General features: G+C 52.0%; 3 protein-coding genes, 1 long non-coding RNA gene and 2 other non-coding genes across 6 annotated transcripts; 3 read left to right on the forward strand and 3 right to left on the reverse strand.

The window, feature by feature from the left end:
- Window positions 1-520: 520 nt before the first annotated feature.
- On the forward strand, window positions 521-602 carry TRNAS-UGA (transfer RNA serine (anticodon UGA)). Its single transcript has one exon. It is a non-coding gene; the product is annotated as a tRNA-Ser (tRNA).
- Window positions 603-1,068: 466 nt separating this feature from the next.
- On the reverse strand, window positions 1,069-1,140 carry TRNAE-CUC (transfer RNA glutamic acid (anticodon CUC)). Its single transcript has one exon. It is a non-coding gene; the product is annotated as a tRNA-Glu (tRNA).
- A 4,122-nt stretch (window positions 1,141-5,262) lies between these two features.
- Window positions 5,263-7,457, forward strand: LOC137842180 (C-C motif chemokine 5-like). The gene is made up of 3 exons (XM_068655933.1): window positions 5,263-5,582; window positions 6,041-6,152; window positions 6,786-7,457. The coding sequence occupies exons 1-3, from the start codon at window positions 5,510-5,512 to the stop codon at window positions 6,871-6,873; spliced, it is 273 nt and encodes a 90-aa protein (XP_068512034.1). The 5' UTR covers window positions 5,263-5,509; the 3' UTR covers window positions 6,874-7,457.
- Window positions 7,458-14,531: 7,074 nt separating this feature from the next.
- LOC137842179 (C-C motif chemokine 4-like) lies at window positions 14,532-16,331 on the reverse strand. The gene is made up of 3 exons (XM_068655932.1): window positions 15,968-16,331; window positions 15,386-15,497; window positions 14,532-15,098 (listed from the first exon to the last, which is right to left on the reverse strand). The coding sequence occupies exons 1-3, from the start codon at window positions 16,104-16,106 to the stop codon at window positions 15,011-15,013; spliced, it is 339 nt and encodes a 112-aa protein (XP_068512033.1). The 5' UTR covers window positions 16,107-16,331; the 3' UTR covers window positions 14,532-15,010.
- A 7,885-nt stretch (window positions 16,332-24,216) lies between these two features.
- On the forward strand, window positions 24,217-25,463 carry LOC137842178 (C-C motif chemokine 4 homolog). The gene is made up of 3 exons (XM_068655931.1): window positions 24,217-24,483; window positions 24,823-24,937; window positions 25,266-25,463. Exons 1-3 carry the CDS (start codon window positions 24,336-24,338, stop codon window positions 25,351-25,353), a joined length of 351 nt encoding a protein of 116 aa, XP_068512032.1. The 5' UTR covers window positions 24,217-24,335; the 3' UTR covers window positions 25,354-25,463.
- LOC137842181 (uncharacterized) lies at window positions 25,212-26,017 on the reverse strand. Its single transcript, XR_011088939.1, has 2 exons — window positions 25,838-26,017; window positions 25,212-25,459 (listed from the first exon to the last, which is right to left on the reverse strand). It is a non-coding gene; the product is annotated as an uncharacterized lncRNA (long non-coding RNA).
- Between the last annotated feature and the right edge of the window lie 1,079 nt (window positions 26,018-27,096).

Below are 27,096 nucleotides of genomic sequence, written 5' to 3' on the forward strand. Positions count from 1 at the left end.
AACAGTCTCTTTTATTCCTTTCTCCAAATCCCTTTTGCCAGAAGCCAAAAGGCAGGTCAAAACCATGCAAATCTGGCAATATCAACCTGCCAGCTGTGGGACAGGACACTGCCTGGTCTGTGTGTCAGGTGGCCTCAATTAGCTAAGTCTGGACCCATTTTCACAGAAGCAAATGTATGTGTATCAGGAGGGATAGAGCAGGCAAGGGTGTGCCCAGACTGGGAAAGACAGCTGGGGCTGAATGTTCAGGGCCAGGTTTTTGCTGTTAGAAAGGAGATGAGATGGGACACAGAGTTCCTGCCATGTCCCTCTACCACATCACAACCACTGATGTTGTGAATGGTGCCTGGTTTCCTTTCCCAGCACAGTGCAGTGCAGGTGACAGCAGTAGCAGAAATACCAGCACTGGGTGTGCAGGAGGGACCCCTGTCTAGTATGGGATTGGGTCCTTTTGTGACCCCCCAGGGCCAGGTAAAAGTCCCTCCTGACATCCTCCTGTGGAGAATCCATCATGCAAGCTGCTGTGATGGCCGAGCGGTGAAGGCGTTGGACTTGAAATCCAATGGGGTTTCCCCACGCAGGTTCAAATCCTGCTCACAGCGGGAGCTTTTACTGACAGCCCCTGTCCTCTTGTCCACAGGAGGGGACAGATGGATGTGACCCCACCTGCTACTGACACCAGTCTCCTACTGGCCCCCTTCCCTTTAGGATGACGAAGACTATGTTCATTGGAGCAGCCCTGCACACCTACATCTCATTATCACAGGAAGAAACCCACACTGTGTTTGCTACAGCTGCAGCATTCTGCTCTGCATTGCCCTAATCCCTGCAGTCACATCACCCTCCCTGAAGCCACATCGCTCTGCTCCCTGCAGCCACAGGACAGGCTCTGGCTGCCCTCCATGCAGGACAGCTTTCTGCTGGAGGTGATGCCTTGTGGCAGTGAGGGAGAGTCAGTTGCTGCTGACCCCAAAAGTTACCCAAGCACTGACCCCACATCATTCCAAACCCCAAGATCTGCTCCAGGGCACTGCAGGAAAAGGCTGCAACCTTCAGTGGGGGAACCCCTTCCCTGGCTGGGAATCGAACCCAGGCCGTGGCAATGAGAGTGCCAAATCCTGCCCACTAGACTACCAAGGATAAGATGAGGGTAATGGTGACAGATTCCGTGATGGTGACCAACTAAGCTCTGAAGGGATATGGATACATGGACCCCACAGCCAGAGGGGAAGACTGGTTGGTATGGATGCCACAGCCTTTCTGTGGGACTTTGCAGGGACATCTGCTGCTTTCTGAGAGCTGTGGTATTGGGCAGACCCTCTGTGCAAGAGGACACCATCTCTGCCAGGTATGGGAAGCAGAACTTAGCTATGCTGAGGCTATGATCACCAATGAAGGCAGGTTTGGGAAAGACAATGATGTCCAATTGCTCAAGAAAACAATCAGCAGTACCCAAGGAGGTTCAGCCCTGCTGCTGATGGAGCAGGCACCCCATTTGTGCTGCTGTGCATAGCCAGGCTAAGGTGACATAAATCACAGGTGATCATGGACACAGCAAACCCAGTTCATGGAACTCAGCCAGGGTGCCCCTGAAATTGGGTGAACCAGAACAGCATAGGCACAGGCTGATGATTACTAGCAGAGCTTTCCCCTGCTCAAGGGAAACAGGGTTCTGAGTCCTTGTGCTGGTAGAGGGGCTGTGTCTGGGGTCCTCATTCCTACTTGGTGCACAGTAAAATCTGTATCTTGTTTTCCCTGGTGCCATCTTTTGAGAGTTTGGCTGGAGCTGCAAAGAGAAGGTGACCCTAGTCTACAGAGAGAGTCCTCCTAAAGGAGCAGAGCCTTTTGCCTTCATTTACCCCACAGAAGGAAGATGAGTAAACACTTGCCCACTTGCTCTGGGAACTGTGCTGCAGGAGGGGACAGGTGAGGGACACAGGCAGCACTACATGGGTATCATGCAGCAGTGGCACTTGTCATCCACCAACCCTTGCCCCAAGCACCTCACTTAGCATTTTTTATTTCAGAACAGTATTTTTTCTTAAGTGAAATGTCTTTTTCAGTCTTATTTTGTTAAGTGAAATTTATTGGACAAAATCCCTGGAGCTTAAGTGAGGTTAGGCTGGGACAAAAACAAAACCTTCTCCCCCAGTGCCTGTGCACATCCCCTAAAAAAAAAAAAAAAAAAAAAAAAAAAAAAAAAATAGACTTTCTGCTGAACAGAACAGAGAATGAACAGAACAGAGAAGAGCAGAGGGGTTCGGAGTGGGCCCCCATTCCTCAGGTGGTTGCTGCCAGAGTGGGCAGCACCGCGTCAGGCTGCAGGGAGACAAGCCCCACGCTTGCACCTGGGGCACTGCAGGGCTTCCCAGCAGACGGGCGAATGGTGACTACGATGCAGAGGAATGAAAAGGCTCCAGGAGCATTTCCCACAAAAGACAGCAGAGGGCTCATGCACCTTGCGCACTCATGCATGGTTCAGAAAAGTAAATGATGTGCAGGACAAGGGAGCTCTCTCTGCTCCTTCTGCTCCTTCACCAGCCTATGCTACACCCGTGTCTTTAGCTGAATACACAAAGGAATGTGCCATCACAGCCTCTTCCTTCCTTCCTTCCTTCCTTCCTTCCTTCCTTCCTTCCTTCCTTCCTTCCTTCCTTCCTTCCTTCCTTCTTTCTCTCTCACATCCCCCAGCACAGTTCCCATTCCTGGCAGTGTTGGCCAGGGTCCCTTGATGGGGACTTGCTCACACAGAATGCCCTGGGGAGGCTCCTTCAGGGCTCTCCCTGCCCCATGCAGCTCCCTAAAATGGCCACACAGCTCCCCTCTCCATCCAAACTCTGGCACGGTCCGCATGGACCCCCTGCAGTCCTTCCTTGACATGGTCTGGGGTCACAGAGGGACATCCAGGGACAGCTCCCCTGTCCCTATGGTGCCCTGGCCTCTCCCCAGTCATGCTGTGTCCACTGGATGATGGCTGCTGCTTGCTGCCTTTGCCTGAGGAGCTGTGCTGCAGGAAGCAGGAAAGGACAAAGGGAGGCAGTGGATAACACTGGAGGACTGACTAGTGAATTGCAGAGTAGGATGAAGAGAGCAGAGAAGAGTGTCACCTTCCCTCAAGAGCAAGGATGGAGCCAAGACAAAAGAACAGGGGCTCGCTCGCATCTTTGCAATTCTGCAGCATCTCAGCCATGTCCCCACCACAAAGACCTGCATAGGGCCAAAGCCCCAGTGTGAGGGATGAGGCTGGGCTGTGCAGTGGACTCCAGAGACACCTAACATTATTGCACCCCTTGTGCTCGTTAGGGCAGAGGGGAGAGGGGAGTCGTGCTGGGCTGAGGTGCAGATACCCTGCATCATCAGAAAGATATGCAGATTTCATGGTTTTGGTTGCCTCTACAAGCTCCAACAGAGCATGGGCTCTGGCAGTCTTGTGGTTGGGGCAGCGTCAGTATCTCTCTGCGGTTTCTTAGATCTCTATCTGGGACTTTCAGATGTTTTGTCATAGGCAGTAACCACTCTGCTGGCAGCAGCAGCCTCACTTGCATGACACATACTGGGCACAGTCTCTGGCTGTGATGGCAGAGGACTGAGAGGTGGGTGATTGCCACCCCCTGAATGCAACAAGGAAGCAATGCAGTCCAGAAGCTGCACCTTGTCAGCAGTGTGCAGGGCTGTGTGTGATGTGCAGCTGTGGGGGATGAAAATATTCTCTAAAAGCACTACTCCTTTGAAGGACAAGTCCCAGCCCCAGGGGCAGCCTTGGAGCAACAGGCATAGGTCAGGACCCAGTACAAAATGCAGCCACCATTGCAGCAAGGAGATGGGGCTGAGATGCATGGCCTTGCTTTGTACCCCATTGTGGATCTAGGGTATATAATGCAATAAGTGCATAAATTAGCCAGAATATTTGGCTAAGTGCAATACTAAAATACTTTCAGCAGAGGATTAGCAATAAATAATCCCTCTTTCCAACTCAAAGAGTAGGACATCCCTTGGAAAATCCCAGTTGAGGTTTTGTCTCTGACAAAGCCCAAGTGCCTGTTAGCATATTGCTGTTCTGCCCCAAATTGCTGCCACCAGGCATTTATGACAACCCCATGGTGCCAGTCACAGCAGTTCCACTATCTCTATCACTGGGTTCAGCTCCAGACCCTTCACATTAATTTGAGGGCAGGAGTTCTTGGGGTCTCCAGGGCACTTCACCTGCCTGGCATCCCCCCTCTAGCCCACCGGGAGAGCTCCTGCCTGCTCATCTGGGAGGGAGGTTTGGGGAAGCCTTAAGTTCTTGCTGTCCTGTAGCACGGAGCCCTCCTGCAGCACCTCTCATTCTCCCAGTTTTTGGGGACATAGTGGTGAAGGGGACACCATGCCATGGGAACAGAACACAGCTCCTATGGCAGTCCACTGCACTGCAGGAGCCACAGGACAGCAAGGAAACCCCAGGGAGAGGAGCTCGTGGTGCCTCGTGAGCAGCACTTGTCTCTGGGAGCCAGGCATGAAATTCACGGAGAAACCACAGGCTGTGAGCTGGCAAATGTGGTGCCAGCTGAAGAGAAGAGGGAGGTGGAGAAAGGGGAAATGCTCCCTGCGGCAACCTGGGGAGCCCATCACGAGGCCCATGACTGTGAGTGTGCACATGGTGATGGGGCTCTGCCTTGACATGAGATCAGGTCCCAAGCAGGGGAGCCTCCTGCTCTGCCTTCTTCATCCCACCTTTCCCCAAGCCCAGGTTGGTGCTTATGTTTGCCCCACATGTCTGGGAGAAGTCAGTGTTTGTAGAGGAAACCTTCAAGGTGGACTTACCAGGCAAGCATCCCCTTTCTTGGCTGATGCTGGTGTGTACTGGGAGGTCCTGAGCTCCATTCTGGGAGCACAGCTTTGAGGGTTTTGTGTCTCTCAAAGATTTCCCAGGGCTACAGCCTCCCCAGGGTGCCAGCTATCCTTGCTACCTGCACAGGCAGTGGTGCTCGGAGCATGCACACTGCCCACGCTGCCCCTCACATGTGTCCCAGCCCACCACAGGACCTCCAACTGGACCTGGTCCCAAGCCATTCAAGGGGCTGAGCACCTTTGTGCTCAGGACTTGGGTTCTTGAAAAGGACATTGGGCTGACATCTTCCTGGCCCTGTGGGAGGCTGCTGAGATGAGCTTGTTGGGGTTTGCTGTCATCTTGGTGAACCTAAGTGCAAACCTGCTTCTCAAGAGCTATTTCATATCCTGTCTTGGTCAGTATAGCCCTCGTGAGGGTGCTGGTTTGTTCAGACTTACCCCACCTTACACAAAGGCTATTTTAGTATTTCCTAAACCTGCTGCTTCCTCTTTATTTCAGTATTTCTGAGGCAAAGGTGCCATGACATCAGCTCTGTTACGCTTTGGAAATTCCGAATACTTGCCTTGAAATCTGCTGCTACCCCTATAAAAAGCAAGGAGCATCCAAACCATCTTGCACCAGACGAAGGAGAAACCTGATCTGATCCTGCTTCTGCCTTGCAGCTCGCCTCCGTCTATAATGAACATCTTTAGTGCAGCCCTCTCCATCCTCCTGCTTGCTGGCCTCTTTTCTCAGGCCTTTTCTGGTCCAAGTGAGTACAACTCTTTGCTCTCCTGGGGTGGGATGTTGGCATTCAGGATTTTTGCTCTGAAGGCAATAATTTTGAAGAAGAGATGGAAAAAGTTTCAAAGATTAAAAACCTGTGTGAATAGCTTTTCATGCTTTCTTTGAATTGGTTCTCCTTTCCAGCATCCTTTTAACTTAGGGAGGTAATTATGAATTTTACTTCACAAGTATTAAAGGTTTCAGGTTTCACAACTCTGCTTCTGTTACCAGGCTTTAGGAGTGATACTAGAGTGACCAAGGGGATGTTTATCATTGGTAGTGAGGGAGAAAGCCTTTAGCAAGACACTCTAGCAGTGACTTTCATTAAGCACTGTCATTTTTTGCTGACTTTATGGTTAATTTGGATAAGAAGAGGGCTCCACAGCTGAGTAAGGGAATGGTTGCTCATGGTAGACTCATGCTGTCCTTCCTGATCTCTTCCAGTTGGAGCTGACACAACCATCTGCTGCTTCAGCTATACCTCACAGAAGCTGCCCCAGAGTCATGTGAAGGATTATTTCTACACCAGCAGCAAATGCCCACAGCCAGCAGTTGTGTAAGTACTGGCTCCTGCTCTGAGCTCTTTGGGAAAGGCTCCACCAGCCTTTGGGCTCTGCTCCAAAATTTCCTGCCATCCACTGGGACTAAGAGCATGGTGGTGTTAGGAATCATGCATGGAGTCAGGGGGCAGCCACCACAGGCCCCACATGCTGTATGTGAGCACTCATCCTCCTCAGATGACAAATAGGGCCATCCTGGTGCTGGGAACAAGGTGTGGGAAGGATATTCCTGCGTAGCCTCCCTGTGGCCATGAGCCCAAGGCACATAACGTGCCACTCGTGAGACTTGTACCTGATGTAGACTAGGGGTCTGAGGCCAGCAGATGCTTGCCCCAGAAATGCCAGATGCCCATACACTGCATCCAGGCTCACCTCCAGACTGGACAGGGACAGGAATGTCTGAGCATGGGGGCTTCTCCCAGGGCACCTAGAGCTCTCCTTGATGCCTGGGTTTAGCAGGCTCCCCTGGAGCTTGTGGTTTATGTGAGGGTAAATGATCCCCTTGGGAGCCAGCACTGATCACAGGACAGGTCAGCAGGTGTCCAGAAAGCAACCCAAGGCCCTGGCTGCCACTTTGGCATGTCCCTTCTACCTCCAGGACTATAACACCTCTCTGCCTGGCTTGACAGGTTCATCACCAGGAGGAGTCGGCAGGTCTGTGCTAAACCTGATGCCAGGTGGGTGAAGGAATATGTAAACTTCCTGGAGCTGCACTGAGCACTGGGAGCTGAGAGGAACCTGCCAGGAGAGTCCTGCAAGACCATCCAGCAAAGTCATGGCATGGACCAGAAATCCTGCTTGTTCTGAGCACCGAGGCCAACAGACGCTTCAGGGGCCCTGAATTTCCTTTCGTCTTGCAAGGGCATTGTTTATCTTTTACAATTTAGCCACCCCTACTGGGCAGCTATGATGCTGGGGACCTACCTCCTGGCCTTGCAGACATGGCCTGGCATAGCCTGCTGTGTGAGCTGTGACTAAACTCCATCCACTCCTTGCGCCTCTGCTGCTAGAATGGGAGGGGAATCTTATCTTAGGAGCTATTTGTGGGAAGTGGTCTGTCAAAACTAGGTATGAGTGCTGTCATGTAAATGCAGTCTGACTACCAAGCCAGCTGGCTGAACCCTGCAGTACAGCAGATGCTGTGAATGAGATTCAATGAATGAAATCCTTCCTTAATGGAAGAAATGGTACACTGGATATTTATGGGATGCTGGTTGTGGAATCATGTTGTTCAGCCTTATTCTCAAAATGCTGTGTCTTGCTGGTATCAAAGAATAAAGATTTTTCTCTTGCTCTCTTCACTCTGTGTCATCTCTTGCCCAGCCCCAGAGGAAGGCAGAAAGCACTTGGTCCTGGGAGTGCTGGAGTGTGGAGGGACCTTTCTGCTACACATCCCAGCACCTGTCTACCCCAGAGCTGGTGCTTGGAAGGTACTTGTCTAGAAGGACTCCACCACAACCACCTTGGGAGAGGCAGGAGACAGGCCATGACTTCCCACCTGGAAATGCCTCATCCTTCTTTTTCCTAAATCTTCCCTCCTGCATTGCCTCCCTAGTCTCCAGCACCCAGCATTGCCCAGGGCTGCATCCTCCCAGCCCCTGCTCTGCTGTGAGCCAGCCCTTGCCCCCATCACGAGTGACCAAGGCCAGGAGCTGGTGGAGCTGGTCCTGCAGGATCTGATGCTCTGCTCTGGCCCTATCTTCTTAGTGTTTTACCACAGGCACCCATTATCTGCTGCAGATCTGTCTGCAGCTGGTTTGCAAAGAAAACCTGAATTTGGTTTTAAAAAGCACACTGAGTAAAAACAAGAAAAACACTTTGTCAAGCTATGGTTTGCATTTAAAGCTCGCTGATGTCTTTGTGGGTGGAAAACGAAACTGCTGGGTCTGACCTCCTGCCACTGAAGCTCTGTGCAGGGGGGAGAGGACCTTCGCTATGTGCCCTGGGCTGCTTCCATCAAGCTGCCCAAAGCAAAAAAAAAAAAGCTTTTGTAAGCTGACCTGACCTTGTGCAGGCAGTTTGTGCATGTCCATGTTCACCTCCCAGGCCACTGTTTACAAGGAAATGAGCTCTTCTTCACTCACTGGGACTTATTTCTCAGCCCTCCCCTCATTGCCATAATTTTCCTCCATAGTTTGGAGCAAGCAAACCAGTGTGAGATGACACAGTTTCTGTTAAATACCCCAAGCCCACTGGTGCTACAGTGGTCTGCAGGTGTTTGTGTTGTCTCCTGTCCTCCCCTTGCTCATCACCACCTTTCCACAGGTCTCCCTGATTAATGACCACCCTTTCCTATGAAGTTCTTTATTAGCTGCCTCAAAGTCTCAATTTCTGGCAGAATCTGAGCACAGAGCTCTAACCCACTGCTCCCAGGGCTCTCTACAGACTGAAGCTGTGTTCCCTGCAGCCTGGGGCAGGAAACAGATGCAGAAGCTTCGCCAAGCTAAAGTGCACAGTGGACGCTGTCATTGTGGCCTTGCAGCCCTGCTGTGCTTTCATCTGACTGGCTGAGCTGGCAGCATGTTCTAACAGTGAGAGCAGGCAACAGGGAGCCCGGAGACATCTGTGTATGTGTCCATGTCAAAATATCACAACCCAAAATGATCCCATCCTTGAATCCTGGCAGATTTCCTGCCTGTGTAGTGTCCGCATGCTGAGAGGGTCCTGTCCCCGGGGGACCCAGCTGTGGAGGGATTCCAGATCCTTGGTGATGGGATACAAGGAAACAGCTTCAGGCAGAACAGAGTGGCTCTCCCTAGGGATGGGGAAGAAAAGTGTAGGGGGTGGAGTTGGGTGCAGGGCACCCCGTGGGACAGGAACCATCAAGGAGGCACAGATGAAAGAGGCAGAGAGCTGGGAGGTTGAGGACAGAAGCAGAGGAGGGAGAGAGAGGTTGCAGTAGAGGAAGGGATGCGAGCGCCCAGGTCTGGGATGGGAAGAGCCCTGTCTGGTCAGTCGGGTTCCCAGGCATAGGGGCAGGATCCCCAGGGGTGGTGCCTCCAACCCACCTTGTCAGAAGCCTGTGGAATGTACAGAGACCTGTCAGCAGGAGATGGGGGACAATGAAATCCACATGGGTGTCAGGTCTGGTGCTCACAGCAGCCTTGGTTCTGCAGGGCTTCGGGGTCCTAAAGGATGTGAGGTTGTGCTCCCTTTGCCCTGTCTGGCAAACACCATGAGTGAGAAGAGGGGGCCATGGTGTTCATGACACTGAAACTACTTTGCAAGAGGAGGAAAAGAAGCTGGGGCTGAGATGCCATGCTGACTCATGTGTCCCCAAAAACTTCACAAATGCCCTCACCCAGCAGTGGTGGGGCAGCTCAGACCATTTTTTTCCTGGTGGTGAAGATGTGGAGAGGACTGGGAAGCCTTTGTGGTGAGGAAGGGATGCACCACTGCAGAGCTGCACTGTGGTGCCACATCAAGTCTGGGAACTGTCTTTTGTGTGACCACTGTGCAGGCAGCCAGCCAAGGGGAGGTGCTGAGAAACCAGAGAAGGTCCCATGAAAGACTCCTGGCTCTGCCTCCTCTTGCCGCAGACTTTGGCAGGCAGGGAGGAGGACCACAGACTGCAGGCCTGAGTGGCTGCTGCAGACAGAGTAGTTGGTATCTGCTGGGGCAGGCATCATGTGGGCATAGATCTCTGCACACCACACGTCACCCGGGGGCTCCTCCTCAGTCAGGCTGGGATGGTTTTGTGGTGGTTTACATAGCTGAATTCCACCACAACCTCTCTATTTCTCTTCCCCTCCTTAAAAGAAAAAGGGGAGAAAATATGAATGAAAGGGTGCCACGGTTGAGATAAGGACATGGAGATTTATTGACAAACAGTTATTGTCATGGGCAAAACAAACTCAGCATAGGAAGATTTATGTAATTTATGGCCTATCACTACTGGATTACAACAGTGAGAAACTAAAAACAAATTAAAAAAAAAACTTCCTCCCCACCCACCCTCTTCTCTGACCTCTCCTGAGTGGCACAGGGAAATGGCGAATGGGATCTGCAGTCAGTCCCTGACGCTTCATCTCTGCCACTCCTTCATGGTCACTCTCTACCCCTGCTACATGCAGGGTCCCTCCCACAGGACGCCATCCTTCCTGAACTAAGCCTGTGGGGGCTGCCCACAGGCAGCAGTTCCTCAGTAACTGCTCCCACACAGCTCTGTACCACGGGGTCCATCCCCCAGGAGCAAACTGCTCGCACGGGTCTCCCACGGGCAGCAGCTCCCCCCAGGCCCCTGCTCATGCGTGGGCCCCTCTCCACGGGCTTCAGCTCCAGCCCGGGGCTTCCTCCTGCAGGGGCTCTCCATGGGCCGCAGCCTCCTCTAGGCCACATCCATCTGCTCCACCGGAGCTCCTCCGCAGGCTGCAGCGTGGAGATCTGCTCCATGTGGGACCCATGGGCTGCAGGGGGACAGCCTGCTCCACCAGGGGCCTCTCCACAAGCCACAGGGGAACTTGTGCTGCGTGCCTGGAGCACCTCCTGCCTCCTGCTGCACTTACCTTGGGGGTTGCAGGGCTGGTTCTCACTCATCTCTCTCCCAGTTGTTGTTGCACATCAATTTTCTGTTTTGTTTTGTTTTGTTTTCCCCCCTTTCTTAAATCTGCTCTCACAGAGGTGCAAACATCACTTATTGGCTCAACTCTGGCTATCAATGGGTCCTTTTTGGAGCCAGCAGGAGCTGGCTCTGTTCTGACATGAGGTAGCTTCTGGACTCTTCTCACAGAGGCCAACCCTGCAGACCCCTGCTACCAAAACCTTGCCACATAAAACCAAGACAGATTTCCCAGAATAACATCCCATCCTTCTGCAGGGCTTGTCCCTTCACCAGTACAGGCAGGTCTTTCTCAGCCACCTCCCTGCAGCTGGAAAATCTCTCTCCTTGCCAGTACAGAGTGATGGCCAGTCCCAGATAACACCCAACAAACCCAACTCTTGGTCCCAAGATAGAGAAAGACTTGTGGGGTCAAGTCAAAAGCTTCCTGAATGGGCCCAGGGCTGGTGTGTTACCCACACAAGAGCTGGCTGCTGGCACCAGCTGGCAGTGTAGGAAGGCTCCTTCTCACATTTCCTGGAAAGCTTCTGCCAAGCAAGCATGAAGCAGTGCACAGCTGTGACAGGGCTGGCTGAAAGAGATTTGGAGTGTAGGACTGAATCCCTACAACCAGAAGGAGACACATCAGGGATGCTGACCCTGCCATCCCACACACATGGAGAGTGAGAGCACCTAACCCTAACCATTCCCACCCCAGAGACCTTGGGACTTTCTCCCCACTGGGCAAGGATGGGCAAACAGGACACAGGCTTCCTGCACCACCAGTGAAGATATGCTGAAGTCTGTAGTGGGAAGGGGCAGTAGTTCCAACAGCTTCAGCCCCCCTTGCCCTATCTGGCTCTGTGGGCAGTCCCCAGTCAAGCAAAGCTCCAGCTGGACTTCCTGAAAGGCCTTGCCATTGCTTGCCTGTGACTGGACTCCTCAGGAACTTCTTCTCCTCAGGAACTCTCCCAGAGTCCTCAGGCATAATAAGGAAAATCAACCGTGTACTACCAGCAGAGAACAAGCGCTCCTGCTGGGCCATGTTCCAGGCCAAAGAGTCAGAGCACCCATGCCTGTTTGTCAGGCCTTACAGGTCACAATGATGAGACCTTCGTCCTCCAGGAGAACAAAAACAACCCAAAGACAGAAGTGGGTTCACCTTGGGAGTAGAGGGCAGCAATAAGGAGAGCAACCAGAGAGACCATCACTTTCCCAACCAGAGCTAAGCAGACATACAGATCATTTCTGTGCTCATCACTGATCCAAGCAGTCCTTGCTTTCCATAGAGAAGCACCAGTGATGGGTGCTATAAAAATGGGTTTAGGAGAAAGGTTTCCTGAGTGATGTGGAGCTGCCACTCAGGATCTGCCACACAGACAGCATCACATAGCTTAGAAAGACAAAATTCAAAGACACTGAGTTGTGAGGTCAGATCCAAAACAACAGCTAACACAGGAGAGCTGCAGGGGGAGGCTGTGACAGGATATGCCTCCCTTAATACTTCAGCAAAGTTGTCCAGAAGTAACCACAACTCCACTCCTCATGGTGAGGACAGCTAAGAGAGGGAGGAGGCAAGAAGTACTTCCTTACACTCTTTACCCCCTGAGGGCTGATGAAGGGGATAGCTGCCGAATCAGGTTAGGAAGAATGGCCATAGGGAGAGAATGCTGCCTGTGGGGTTGCTCACCACCTATCCCAGGGCTTTTCCCAGATTCACAGGCAGTAAGGGGAGAGCTAAATAGGGTTCAAGCTCCCCAAATGACCAGAGAGGACCAAGATACCAGGTTTAGCTTCCAGTAGTGCCCAAGGCTTGATGCTTTGCCCATGGGACTACAAAGGTCTGGGTGCCTTCTGGGCATTACTGAGCACAGGCAGGGAAAGAGAAGCCTGTGCACATTCAGCAGCCTCAATATGCCAGTCTCCTTGGTTTCTGTCCACCTCTCTAAACACACAAGAAGCCTTGTAGCAAGCAAGAAAGAGCTGGGGAAAGTCTGGTGTTGTCCCAAGCCTCAGGAGAGGACCATTGCAGGCAGCTGATGCATCGCCCAGCAGCCCTGCCCTGCCCTGCCCAGAGCTAGCGGCAGACAAGAGGCTGGGGGCAGGCTGCTCCCCTGCACCCAGGTGCACCCCATTGTTCTGAGCCTCCCCCCCCCCCCCCCCCCCCCTTATATCTCACACTCATCCTGGCTCACTGGAAGCCAGGGCTGGGGTGTCAGTGAGCAGGGCTGGCATGACTGCTGCTCTGGGAGCTCCAGCAAGGAAACCGAAAGCAGAGAGACTAAGGGAAATTCCCGCAGAAGCCTGGGCTTCCAGCCAGGGACTGTCCGGAAAAGATCCAGCTGCAGAGCCAAGCTCCTCCTGCCTCTCCCGAGTGTCAGGTCTGGAGCATAACCTCCCACCCCCCCAGGCTCCCTGCATCCGTGCTCTGTCCCCTCACAGAAAAGAGGATCAGGGAGGATTTGGGGAACAAAGCTAAAGGCATGCTGGCCATAGGATGGGGTAAGATTTTTGCAGTCATGCTGACCCCCCTGGTCCCTACTTTAAGCTGCTCCTGTCTGCTAGAACCCTGCTGAGGAGAGAGAGAGAAAGGAGGGGGAAGCTGCTCATCCTCCCAGCTCAGCAGGCAGAAACAGGATTGCAGAAGACCCCTCCACATGGTCCCCATCACCAGCACCATCTCCTGGGACACAGAAAAACGCTCATGGCCAGGGACAGGGCTGGGTCTGCCCATGCTGCCCTTTGGGTCCCCCATGAGCCTTCCTGCCTGAGGTGCAGCAGGGAAAACACAACACTAGAGGGAAATCACAAGACAGCTGAGAGGTGCTTTCCCAGTCTCAGGGCAGCCAAGTCTGACCTATAAGCAGCAGGGAAAAAAATGAAACAGTAAGAGACTTTTTGCGTTAGGAAGAAGAAATACTGACTGAACAGAGCAGATGATGTGCTGAGCATGACACAGGCAAACTGTGCCCAGCACTACACTTTCTCCATTGGGACCTGCTCTGCACTATTGCAAAGCCTTGTCCTGGGAACAACAGCTGGGATAAAGCAGATTTTCTGGTGTTTTTTTCACCCCAGCAGCACAAAAGAACTGTGTTTTGGTTTACTGGTGGGAAAGTGAGGAGCAACTCCATTGGGATGCTCAGAGAGCCAGGGTGCCTGCTGTCTTCTACTGCCAGCCAGAAGGACCCATATATATGCTGGGGCTGGTGGCAGAGCTGTAGTGGTGTCCTGGAGGAGCAGGAAGATGGGACAAGTGATGTTGCAGGGCTGCTGACAATATGGGTGTGGTGCCTGCAGGCTCCATTATGGGAACTGCGTCACCTTCACTGGCACAAAGCTGCAGAAGAGCACGCTTGTGGGCAGGGAGCTGGCCCTGATCCATGCCCTAGCACATGGGCACGAGGGCACATGGGTGGCTCACGTGTCCTCTGTGCCTGTCAGCTTCGCGCACAACCCCAAAGCCATGACAGCCTTCCCCAGTCGTGCCCTCTGAAGTGTGCCCAGCCACTGCCTTGTCACACAGACAGTGCCCATCTGGGGACCAAGGCACCTGGGGTATGTGTGGGGCACATTCTTGTGTGTGCGAGGCTATGTGTGTGCACTGGCGTGTCTGATTTTGTAGAGGATGTGGGAGGCAGAGGTATATGTGGTGGGGGAACAGAGTCAGAGGATATTTATATGTCTGTCGTATGGAAACAGCATGGTTTTACCTCAAACCATTTCCCATTATCACATGTCATCTAGAGTATGTCGATGGGCTCAGTGGTGAGGTCTTGTCTCTGTGCTGGTGAAAGGGAAATAAAGGGGGGAAAAATAAAAACGCTTTATCCAAACCCATGTTTTATCCAAATTCTTTATTCTCCAGAATCATAATTTCACACAAGTAAGCCAGGGCCACTCGTTGTCCTGTTCGGAGACTCTGAGCTGCCCTCCTGTAAATACCCTCCCTGCCACCCTCCTATAAATAGCATTATGATCCACCGATGAAAATACCATCTATCTCATATGATCATTTCTTAAATAAATTAAAATAATAAAAGAACAATAGAGGCGCAGTCCCATGGGCCTTTCTGGGCCACAGGCAGAGGTGTCAGGCTGACTGATGACGTTTCAGACTGGTCTGAAGTGCAAGCTGAGTGCAAGCAGCAACACCCCAACATGGGGTGTCTCATGGTGCCCTTCCCACAGTCCCTGGGAGCTGCATGCAGACGGTGTGGTATCGTGCAGCTCCTGCCATCCCAAAGCCCTGCTCTGTCGCAGGGGCTCAGGATGACAAGACTCATGACAGCAGCTGTGTTTCCTGTCTGGCTTTGCTCAGTTCTGCTTCATGTTCTGCAGGTATCTTTGCACCCAGGTGTCACTTGGATTGGCACAGACTTCACGCCCTTTCTTTGTGATGAACCTGTGGAACAGGGATGAGACACGTGAGGTCTCTGCTCAGACCAAGCTCCCAGGTTTGGGGTATTGCAGGAGGTTCTCCCTTGTGTCCCAAGCTTGTGCCATGGCTGACAGTGATTTTCCCCCATTCCCATCTGCTTTTTCACACTACAGGAATATCCCTGGGAGTCCCCACAAAAGATTTGTTGGCAGTCCCTGCAGGAGCATCCCCAGCAGGTCCCTGCACATGAGCACGCACGTGCCAAAATGGCTGTGCCTGCGCTGCACCCAGGCGTCAGCCTTGATACCTACACGAGGGCTGGCAGGGAGCAGCTGGTGCTGGTGACGTAGTAACGCAGGATGAGCTTCTTTGGGAGCTTGTGGGATGTGTAAGAGAAGCAGCAGGTTGGATGGTCAGGTCCAACTGGAAGAGACAGGGAGAGACAGCATGAGCATGTGCTGAGCTGTGCACCAGGAGCAGCCAGCCCAGAAGTGCAGGAAGCTAGGCAGGTAGGAGGGAGTGAGGAACCAGGGAATAATTAAGGCTGAAAGGGACATGGGAGATTGTCTGGTCCAATGTCAACGACCATTGCTAGGGAAGGCAAGTATAGGAGAGATTCCCACTCAGTTTTTGGGCAGTGGTTGGGAACCCTGAACTATAACCAGGAATAAGAATCCCAGGTCCAGGATGGCTGGACAGATGGCTAGTTGGATGGAGGGACGGACGGATGGACGGAGGGATGATTTTCCACTTCAGGGAAATTGTAATTGATTGCACTGCAGAGAGGAGAGTGGCTGAAAAATTCCCAGCTATCTACCAGGGGATCTCAGTGGAGAAATAATAACGAAGGCTCAGCTCCATTCTTCCTTCACAAATAAGAAAGCAGGACTCACCTGGGGCAGAGGACGTTTGGGAGCAAGAGGCTGCAATGAGGAGAAGAGCGAGAACAACTGAAGAGACCTTCATCTTCCCGTCAGACAAGGACAGTCGGAGCAGGACCAGGAGCTCTGGCAGATGCAACACAGACTGCATCAGCTGGATTCAGTTCCCTTTTAATAGGGAGTCCTGGAGGCAGCAGAGAAGCCCAAGTGGAAATTCCAGAATTATGATAGAGGATGTCACGAAAGTGAAATAGCCAAAAAATAATAAGGCAGAAGGAATGGGATATAGTTCACATTGGAGCCAAGAATGTTGAGCTTTGACTCAGCATTCATTTTCATTTTTATCAAATCAAAAGGAAACTGAAGCATGCCAAGTAGCTTGGCCACAAAGAAGGTATCTATTCATCCAAATTACAGGAGGGATTTTCCCTGTGAGTCTGTACAGAAAAAAAAAAAGAAAAAAAAAAAAGAAAAAAAAAAAAAACATTTACTTAAGATTACGCAAGCCTGGAAAAAAAAAAAAAAAAAAAAAAAAAAAGCAGGCTCAAGGCACGCTCGTGCTGTTTGTATGCCGGGTGTTTGCTAAACTGCAGTGCAAGGAGCTGAGGGGTGGCTGCACTGCAGACTCTGTGCTGTCTGAATCGCTCAACCCCTACCAGTTCCACCATGCCAGGTTTAGCAGGGACCAGCCAGGAGCTGGGGCTGGAGGCACCCCTGGCGGTCACCTGGCCCAGTCCCTGCTCACAGCAGGGTCAGCTGGAAGCCCTGCATGGGCTGTCCGTGTTCAGCTGGGCTTTGAAGACCTCCAAGGAGAGGAACACCCCAGACTCTCTGGACAACCTGTTGCAGTGTTCCGTAATAAAGTTTTACCTGTGTTTTAAATAGAATTCCTTGTGTTTTGGTGTGTGCATTGCTTCTTGTCCTGTCATAGACACTGAGAAGAGTCTGATATCATCTGCTTCTTTTCCCATCCACACATGGAGAAGGCCCCCCTGTGAGTCCCAGGGCTCACTGCCTCTCTTCCCATGACAGGTACCCCAGCCGCTAAATCATCTCTGTGGCCTTCACTGGACTCTCCAGTATGACCGTACCTCTCTTTTGCTGCGGAGCCCAGAGCTGGACACAGGACTCCAGCGGTGTCTCATCAGCAGGGGGGAAGAATCCCCTTGCTGGCAGCACTCAGGCAGCCCAGGATGCTGCTGGCTTTCTTTGCCACAAGGACACACTGCTGGCTCACGGCCAGTTCGGTGCCCACCAGGACCCCTAAGTCCTTCGCTCCCAGGCTGCTTTCAAGCCAGTCAGCTCCGAGCACGCCCTGGTGCACGGGGCTATTCTTCCCCGGGGGAAGGGGTTTGCGTGTCCATTTGCTGAACTTGATGAGGGTCTTGTCCTCTCATCTCTGCAGCCTCTCCAGGTCCTTCTGGCTGGGAGCACAACCCACTGGCATCTTAGCCAGCTCTCGCAGTTTGTGCTGTCTGCAGGCTTGCAGAGGGTGCACTCTGTCCCACTATCCAGGTAATTAAGATATTAAACAGGACTGGCTCCAGTACGGACACCTGGAGTGTCCCAGTGGTGACGCTAGCTGGATTTTGTGCCATGGATCACAATCTTGTGAGCCTGGATATTCAGCCAGCTGTCAGCCCACATCAAGGCCCAATACCTCATCGGTTTGTCTATGAGGATTCCATGGGAGCCAGTCGAAAGCCTTGTTAAAGTCAACGTAAATAACATCCCTGCTCTGCCAGGAGGATTATGGAAGAGGAGTTTTGCCAACCTGAGATGTTTTCCGGTCTGAACTGCTCCCCTGGCTCCAAGATGGATAGTTCTGGCTGAAAAGGTGAGCAACAGGTAGCAGAGAACCTGCCTGGCATGGGAGACACTCTCCAGCCCTGCAGGTGCCCAGCACTGGAGCTGTAACAGGGCAGTGCCACAGCGCAGCACGGGGCAGCTGGGCACAGCTGCAGCTCTGTAGGGGAACGGGCGAGCCTGTGATATCTGACCTCCTGCCCCAGCCTGGGGGTGCGTGGGTGGGAGCCTCCTCCACGGCAAAGAGGAGACTTGGGGCTGTGCATGGGCCCCTGGGCCTGGATCTTCATCCCCAGGAGTGCAAACCCCTGCTTGTCTCTCCTGGAGCTGCAAACGGGAGCAGTGGAGTCACTGATTTAACTCTGTTCTCCATCAGGAACAGGTATGAGATGCTTAGAGAGAAGGCTGACGGCTCCTGGCACAGGTGATGGTCTGCTCCACCACACCCCGACCCCTCCAGGGAGGATCCCGGTCACACTCCTGCTTCCTGCTTGCTCTTCCCCTGCAGTGTGATTCAGGATACTGGTGCTGTCAGATGCAGCAGGCTGCAGCTCACCTTGCAGCTGGGCAGATGCATCATCACAGAAGCTCACAACCACTTTTGTTGGTTCCAAAGCCTCTGTAGGATTTGACACAGGTACCGGGAAAGTGGAGTTTTGCTAGATTCAGAGCAAGCCCTGGCAGGACAGGCAGGGCTCTGCTTTCCATGGCTTAGCAGAGAAGTTCTGGACAGAGGTGCATGGCAGAACAAGAAGTGGCTCCAGCTTTCAGATGAATTGCTATAGAGTAAAACTAAATCATGGCTTTTTGCCACGGAAATAAAGTGTGCAGAAACCAACAGTGGGCGCTCTCTGTTCCCCTCTTCTTGCAGCTCATAGGGTAGCATGGACACGGGGAAATGACAAATACTCGCTGCTGGTTCTGCACTTCTTGCTGCATTTCCATGACAGAGAGACTGCGGCTACAGAAAGGCAGTTTTGTGGCTAACACCAGCCAGAAAGAGCTTTGCTCATGGGAACTTCACTCCTTCTTCTCCCCAGCGTCCCCCTCCTGCAGTGAACAAGCCCAAGGGCTAGAGGCTCGCACTGTGCCGTCTTGCTCAGCGCCCAGAGCACCCGGGGCAGTGAGGAGGTGTGATGGAACCATTCCACATCAGGAAGCTCTGCCCTCCATCCAGAAGCTCCGAGATGCTCAGTGGAATGAAAGGAGCTGTTGTTCACTGCTACTGAATTTGACAAGGCTGGGTGGAAGAGGAGGGTCTGGAAGGAGCTGCTGCAGCCACGGTTGTTTGCTTGTGTCATTGGCCCAGACTGATAAGCACTTACAAAAATGCCCTTTGAAAGCCGTGATGCCTTCTGCCAGGGTGGGCACCTCTCCAGCCACGCCTGCGTGGCACTGACCCCTGCTGCAGGTCTCCACCTTTGAGCTTCCAGCTGCAACCACAGCCACACGCTCCTGCCTGGCTGTTCCTGGAGCAAGATGACCCTGCTGGCCCCTGAGGCCCACGTCTGTTTCCAGCTTTCTGTTTCTCTGCACTGTCTTCTGTCTGTCTGTTAAATCCTAGAGCCCTCTGCTGTCAGAAAGCTCCTGCAGTTTAAGTAGTTATAATTCAATCTCTCTCAAGCTTGCTTCCCTTATTATTCCTGGCATGGAGCTGCCTTTTATAGCTTTGGCCTCACCCAGCCTTGGGCATGAGGTTTGTTTGAGTAGCAAAAGAAAGCTAAAATTATTCAAAAAAGAAGATTATAGAGAAGGATGCTATAGTGGCTGCCAAGACTTCTTCCACTGGGATAGCAGTCCCAGGGGCCCTGGGACTCCCTCCAGTCCCCCCAAGTCCTGCCCTTGCCAAGAGGTACCAGTCGCAAAGCATATGCCCCAAGGGGAAGGGACCCCGAGTGCTTCGCTTGAGGTGATGCTGAGGTCTCCCAGGCTGGAGAAAGCCGCATCTGCTGCACCAAAGCACAGCTCACCTGCAGGCACTGCAACATCCCCAACCCAGCTCTGCAGCACAGTCAGATGCAGTACACAAAGGGATATTAGCCTGTCCATGGCTCTCCTGCTCGATGTTCACTCCTGTTGTCCATAAGGCTACAAGCGGCTGTGAACTCCAGCGTGCAGGGTGCTGTGTTTGGGGGATGCTGGGGGTCTCGCCCTGGGCAGAGGGCAGTGTCCGGGGCTCTGTGCACAGCTGGGGCTAAAGGAGACCCCTCAGCACCTGTTCCCAAACTGTCCCTGGCCCAGGAGGCCACAGGGGGAGGCTGCAAAGCTGCATGCAGCATTCCCCAACACCAACCCCTGCCCTGTGTCTGCCAGCACCAGACAGTGCTCATGGCTCTTTTGAAGGGCGCAAACCCATCCAGGGGCGCAAGAGGCTCAGATGGGAACTGTGCTTCAGAGAGGTGCTGCAGAGTACCCCAACCTGCAAGCAGTCTCCATGCATAGGAAGTGGTTTGCAGCCTTGCAGAGAGCCCAAACCAAAATAAATGTTGAGGCTAATAAACATCCGAGTATCACTGTCGGACTCTGTGTGATGATGTCATACACACAAAGCCTAGTGGGTTCACTTACAAACTGGCTTTATTTTTCACCCTAGCAGAGCTCTGAATTTTCAGCCTGGTCTTCTTTGCTTTCCCTGGGGCACTCACCAAAGATCTGACTGATATGGCCCATCCTTCTAGACAAAGGACACAGTCCAGGCAGAGACACGTTGTCATTTCCATGCATTCGTGGGGTTTGAGGGCCACCGAGGGGATGCTGAGGGGTGGGGGTGGGGGCGAGTCCCCACCACTCCGGCCAGGAGTACCCTGGCAGCTGCAAACACTGCCCTAGGGCTCCAAAATCACTGAAACTCACTTTTCCCTGTTTCTTTCATTGGCTTTCATGACATGGATGGGGAGGGGGCTGGAGCAAGGAGAGTTGTGTTGTTGTGTGTGTGTTTTGTTTTTGTTTTTTTTTTTAATTATACTTTTATTTGGTTTGAAATACCCTACATTTAATCCTCTTTTGTTTGTTTTATTTCAAAACAAAGGCCAGGAAAAATGTGAGGCACACATAGGAAAGCAATATTTTTCTCCAAAGCATTTTCTCAGAAAATATCCTTGCTGGAAGAAGGTTCAACCTTTAATGAGCTACCATCTCTTATCAACACTAACAGCTTGCTGTACCCTGCTTCTCAATGGCCGTCACTGTCCAGGATTCCTTGTGTGACACGGTTTCAAGGAAACACGAAGCCGCTCTCTTGTGCAATGCAGCCACACTCGCCCATGCCGTGTGGCCTGGATGGCTGCACTGCCCCCACCCCAGTGCAGCTGAGGCACTGGTTCCCAGTCACTCCCACACGCACAGGTTCCCCCTGGAGCCAGTTCCAGGACGTGACATCATCTTGAAAATTCCATTGTTTCTCCAGAAATGTCAAGAGTAGGGAGGAAAAGAATTTCTGGTTCCTTCAGGGAAGTCTTCAGCACCCAAGCTCTGAGCAGGGCAAGACAAAGACTGCTGCAGGTTGTGCTGGAGGCAGTTACTGAACTTAGGCCATTTTTAACACTTCCTTTTCCAAGTGAATCCTGCCAGCTCAGCATTTAAAACTGCTATAAATAGCAAGTTACATCATCCAGTCTCACCATTTTTTGCAGTGTTCCCCTTTCATAAGACAGATCAAGAATTTCTCTATTTCTGCCTCTGACCAAACTTATTTGGGGCATTTGCTTTATTTAGCATTTTCTTCTGGGATTTCCGTTGGCCTGCAGACAAGCTCTAACATAACCTTCCAGGCAAATCAGTGCAACATCAGGCAGACTGCTTCAACCAGCCTTCCTTCTGACTCCAAACATTGCCTGCCCGTGAGGGGGGGGGGGGGGAGAAGGGCAGACCGTGTGCTGTGTCACAGGCCCTGAAACCAGCCGGAGCCAGAGAGGGAAAATGTTTATTTTCCTGCACAGCATCTTTTGCATGAACCTAATTTCCTTTAAGGAGCTCCAGCCTACTTTGGCCACTCTTCCATGGCCATCTGCCCATTCCAGAGCACCTCCCAGACAAACGTCCTTCAGCCCAGACACCCAGCCCCACAGCTACCCTCTTTCCAAAAGGGAAAGGTGAGAAGAAATTCCTTTCTCATTTCATCATGATAGGGCTGCAGGGGTATGGGTAAGCACACCGTTTTAGACACATTACCACATCTCAGGGCATTGACTACAGCCTCCCACTTCCACCCAGCCTGGGAAGAGCTGGCAGAGTCAGGGCTTTTGTCAGATTTCTAGGGAAAAAAACAGACTCATAGGAAGCAAACACTCCGATTTTGAGGTTATTTTATTGGCTTTCAGTAGTGGAAAAGTTCCAGCACTTGCCTGGCCCTTGTAACACACATTATCTAGGCTAATCTGATCCTAAACTGAATCAACTAAACTGAAAAGGTGTTTTCTTTCTTTGTTTGTTGTTGGGTGGTTTGTTTGTTTGTTTGTTTGTTTTAATTTAAAAATTGCCCCTGAAATTTCAAAACATTTTTGTATCTGCTTGCCAACAGAGGTACAAATGCATGGAGAATTTCAGCTACCTGAAACTGAAAAAATATCTCACTGAAAGCATTCAAATAACCAATGCGTACTTACAAATAATTCTTCTATTCTAATGAAACCTGCTTTTATCAGAACATCTCTGCTCCATAAATGGCATTTTGCCTGCCTGCCCTACCCACGTCATCTGTCTGGCGAGCAGGACAGGACCAGATGGCTGTAGGTGGCAAATCTCAAGACATGACCTATGAATGACCTGCTTGAAGGTTCAATCACAGGGAATAGCTCAGAGGCAAACCACGCTCTTACGTATCTACAAGTTACATTCCCCAAGCAACCAGACAGAAGAGCCAAGAAAGCTGAGGCTGGCTCAGAGCTGACTTCTGGTCCAGCTGGCTTCTGGCTGAATGTCAGCTTCCCTCCCCCTTCCTGGCCAGGCGCACCAAGGCTCTCCCCTCATCCTCCCAGGACTTTGAGGGCTCAACACATGAACAAGCAGGGGGGGCTGTGCTGGTGGGGGAGCCTGCAAGGTGCTTCAGCACCCTGGCCAGATGGCAAAAGGAAGGCTAGGGAGGGGACCAGCTTGGCATGGTGTTGCCAGGGAAGAGCTGATGCTCCATTTGGCAAGTGCCACATTTGCTCCATCTGCCTTCCATGCAGAACAAGTGCTGCAGCCATGCCAGGGCAAGGGGCAGGCATCCCACCACCGTGGCTCTCTGCAGGCTCTGGAGACCACCTGGAGGGTGGGTCACCTCTGGGACCTCTCCTGCTAAGGCCTTGGACCACATCGTCTCCCAGAAACCCCAGTCTGCTTGGAGGTCAAGCCCCCTTCACAGGGCTGCACTGCCTCCCTTCCCACAAACTGCAGACAGTGGAAGGGCTGTGCACACCATGCGACATTGCAGTGAGGGTTTGAAAACACTGGGTTATCTACAGAACTCATCCAAGTCGACAGCCAGTTGCCTTTTACAGAAACATGGTGAGTCAGTGCCCAGCGCTGCGGCAGGGGTTGTTTCGTTGGCTTGCTTTACTTTTTGTCATATTCTTTCAACAGGAAGCATCTGTTGAAACATCACTGAGTAGATGAAAATAATGAAATGGAGACATTTCCCTGAAATGCAGCTACCTCGCTGTTGAGAAGAGGCCAAGTTCTCTTTTTCTGACTGACATCCCAGTTTATGCTTGTGCCTTCACCCCCATCTTGAGAGTTCCTGGTCTTTAGAACTGGTGACTTCTTCCTCACCCAGCTCCTGGAGCTCCTTCTGCTTCATCTGCAGGGTCACAGTCAACATCTCCATACTTTTCTGGATCTCTGCATCTCCAGGCCCATCAACAATAGGCCTCACCTCACCTATCAGTAGCCAAAGAAACGTAAGTGTCTAACCTAAATTGGTCATTTAAGGTCTTCTTGTAGGACCCGGAGTGAGGCAGGCCCCTCCAGGAGATAACACCCCATCTCAGCTCCCGTAAAACTGAGGAAAAAACTCAAGCACTTCAGCTTCTGGAATTCTTTTTCCCACCCTTATGCTCACCACTACCTGCGCTGGTGCCTGCAGTGCTGTCACAGCAGCAGGGCAGCTACTGAGTCCCCTCAGACAATAGGAAGAGGGAGCCCACAGGTGACAGCCCCTATCTTGTGCTGCTGCAGGAGGGAAACAGTTCAGGGTAGAAGAGATCTCTCTCCCGTTGTTCCTAAGATGGCCTCATCCCATCTATACTCTTCGTCCCATTTGTGCAGTGCAGAGGCAGGATGCATGCTTGCCTCCAAGTTGCTGTTACAGGTTGGGTAACACAGGCCTGTTGACAAATGCAGGAACCTCCACAGGGGAACTTCTTACTAAGGGACATGCATGGAAGAAACAGAAATAGATATTGTGATAGTTTCATATCCTGTGTCACTGGGGAGGCACTGAATCAAGGGGACAGCTTCACGTTTCCGGGGCTGGGGCTACCACTTCGTTCCATCACGAGACTGTGCTGCGAGCTGCTTCTCTGGGGGAAATTCCACCACACCTACGCAAGCAACTGTCCAGACCTGCTTGCCCTATAAATTGGAGGGTATCTGAATGTCTCAGCACCAAAGAGAAAAGAAGCTTTCAAGCTCACTTGCCTGCTTCAGCTCCGGCCACAACTTCTGCGTTGACATGAAGGTCTCTGTGGTTGCCCTGGCTGTTCTCATCGCCGCCTTCTGCTACCAGACCTCTGCTGCACCAAGTAAGTCTGGACTCTATGAATCTCTCTAAATGGGGACAGGGTCCTTTCTGCCAGCCCTTCCACCCCGGGTCCCTCCTCATGTCAGATCTCCTTCTAGCGGGTGCTCCATGGGTGCTATTCAGCCGTGGGCAGGCACAGCGCAAAGCACAACACGTGTGTGGTGTCAGCAACAGCTCAGGGTGAACCCAAATGAGAAAGAATTTAAGGAAGAAGGAAAAAGACCTTGCTTTTCGTATTCCCCCTCCACGTCCTCCCAGACCCATGGGGACTCCAGTCCCAGCTCCCTGCCCCTGTTCGCCTGTCACTTGCAACTGCTCACACCTGTCTTTGCCTTTACAGTTGGCTCTGACCCACCAACCTCCTGCTGTTTCACCTACGTCCAACGGGAGCTGCCCCGTAGCTTCGTGACCGACTACTATGAGACCAACAGCCTGTGCTCTAAGCCAGGTGTCGTGTAAGTGTTCTCCTCCAGGACTGGGGGTTCTCCCTTTGGGATGAGGATTCCTCCACATTTTGGACCTGCAATGAGAAAGATTCATTTTCAGGGGGGACAGGAAGGATGTGGAGCCAAGAGATGCATGGGGATGCTCCATGGGCTCAGTGCACTTGGGGCTTACACTGGTCCTGCTCCAGGGTTTTGCAGGCTGGTGGCTGCCAACATGATCAGCACCATGTGGTGCTGCCCAAATCCTACTGACCCTCAGGAGAGGTGTGGAACAGGGATGGTGGGGTCTCCCCCACATGGAGCTCTCACATGGAACTCATCTCGCTGCTCCCCACAGGTTCATCACAAGGAAGGGACGTGAAGTCTGTGCCAACCCTGAACATGACTGGGTCAAGAAGTACGTGACTGAGCTGGAACTGAACTGAAGCTTTGGAACAGGATGCACTGTGCCAGGACAAGCAAGCCATGGACTCCATCAGAAATGTTCCGTGTCATTTAGAACTAGCTGAGAAACTGAAAATGTCCCAGAACCTGACTTCAGTGTACTTTTTTTTTTTTTTTTATTTATGTATTTAATTTTTATAATGAAAGGGAGCAGGTGAAATAACAAGAAAATTATTTAATATATTTATATATTTTTTTAATTAAGAATCTTGCTTATAGGTCTTTATATAGATTATATTTTCTGTATTTAATTAATTGGATTTTTTATGCAATATTTAATTCAAATGTTAAGAAATAAATATTTTTGTACAAACTTTCTGTTTTTGTGTCTATTACGGTTTTTGCGATGACAATAGCTGAAATAATAGTTATGGTAACAAATTTATTTCCTCTTCTAAACTGGCAACACCCATCCCCCCCCCCCCCCCTCCTGAGGGCACAGGATGTCCCTCTCTGAACCTGAACCTGACTTCAGTGTGCGTTTCTTTTTTTATTTATGCATTTAATTTTTATAAGGAAAGGGAGCAGGTGAAATAACAAGAAAATTACTTAATATATATATATTTTAATGAGAACCTCCTGTGGGGCTGGAAGACCTGGGAGGACCTGTGTGTGTTTTCAGGAGGACGGCATATATTGGTGTCATCAGGAGCCTTGTCACTTCAGGAACACAGCTCCCAGCTCTTCAGCCCACAGGACATCCTGTACCCCATCATTCATCCTGCGACAGTGCTGACTGTACTCTGCTTAAAATAGCAGCAAGGGGGGGGAAAGACCAAAAGCTGAGCCCATAAGTGGGACCAGAGCCCCATTCCCCATGTGCTTCTGGGAGGGAGCTGCATGGCCATGGGGTTGGGACAGGCATCGCCACATAGGCAGATGTGTAAAACACAACATGGAGCTGCTACCTGTGAGCCGGGGAGTGGCCTTGGGCACAGCCTTGACTCCAAAGGCACTGCACGCCCCCAGGCCAGCCCCATTTATTGTGACTGTGATAGACAGAATGGCTGAGGTCAGCAGCAGTCTCTGGGTCTGTGTGATTTGCTCCATTGGGCCACCCAGAACAGGGTGCCCAAGACCATCTCCAGGTGTCTTTGGACCATCTCCAAGGAGGAGACTCCAGCACCTGACTCCAGTACCAGACTCTCTGGGCATCCTGTGCCAGTGTTTTGTCACCCTTAAGGACATGAGGACACTTTGGCCACTGAGTAGCAGCCAGCCCCATACCTGCATGCCGGAGCCTGGTAGCTTTACCCAAGAACTGAGGTTGGCACAAAGCTGGGCACCCACAGCTGCCCTCACTCCAGGGACCAGCAGGAACAGGGGACAGGAGCTCCTGTCTCGGGGCATGGAGACCCACAACGGGGGCATCACACAATTGGCTTAATCCTCAACAGTCCCCTGTGGACACAGCTCCACCTGGTCCTGTGGCAGTGGGAGCAGTCCCACAGCTGTGGGTTGTCTTGTCAAAGGACACACCGCACAAGCTCAGCCACGAGCACCACCCAGCCCACACACGGTTTGAGCCCGTTGCAAACCACACCGAGCACCGATGTCCTTGTCAGCCTGGGTCGTGTTGGAGCCACCCACAGCTGACACCTACCCCGGGTACCTCAGCTAACCCCTCACCACCATTCTGGGAGCCCGCAGGGAGTCCTGGATTGCTCACGTCTTCCTTGATCTCACAGCCACTCACGCGTGACAGCTCAGAGGAGCCCTCACTG

Source organism: Anas acuta, chromosome 19 (assembly GCF_963932015.1).
Source record: "Anas acuta chromosome 19, bAnaAcu1.1, whole genome shotgun sequence".
NCBI classification, from domain to species: Eukaryota; Metazoa; Chordata; class Aves; order Anseriformes; family Anatidae; genus Anas; species Anas acuta.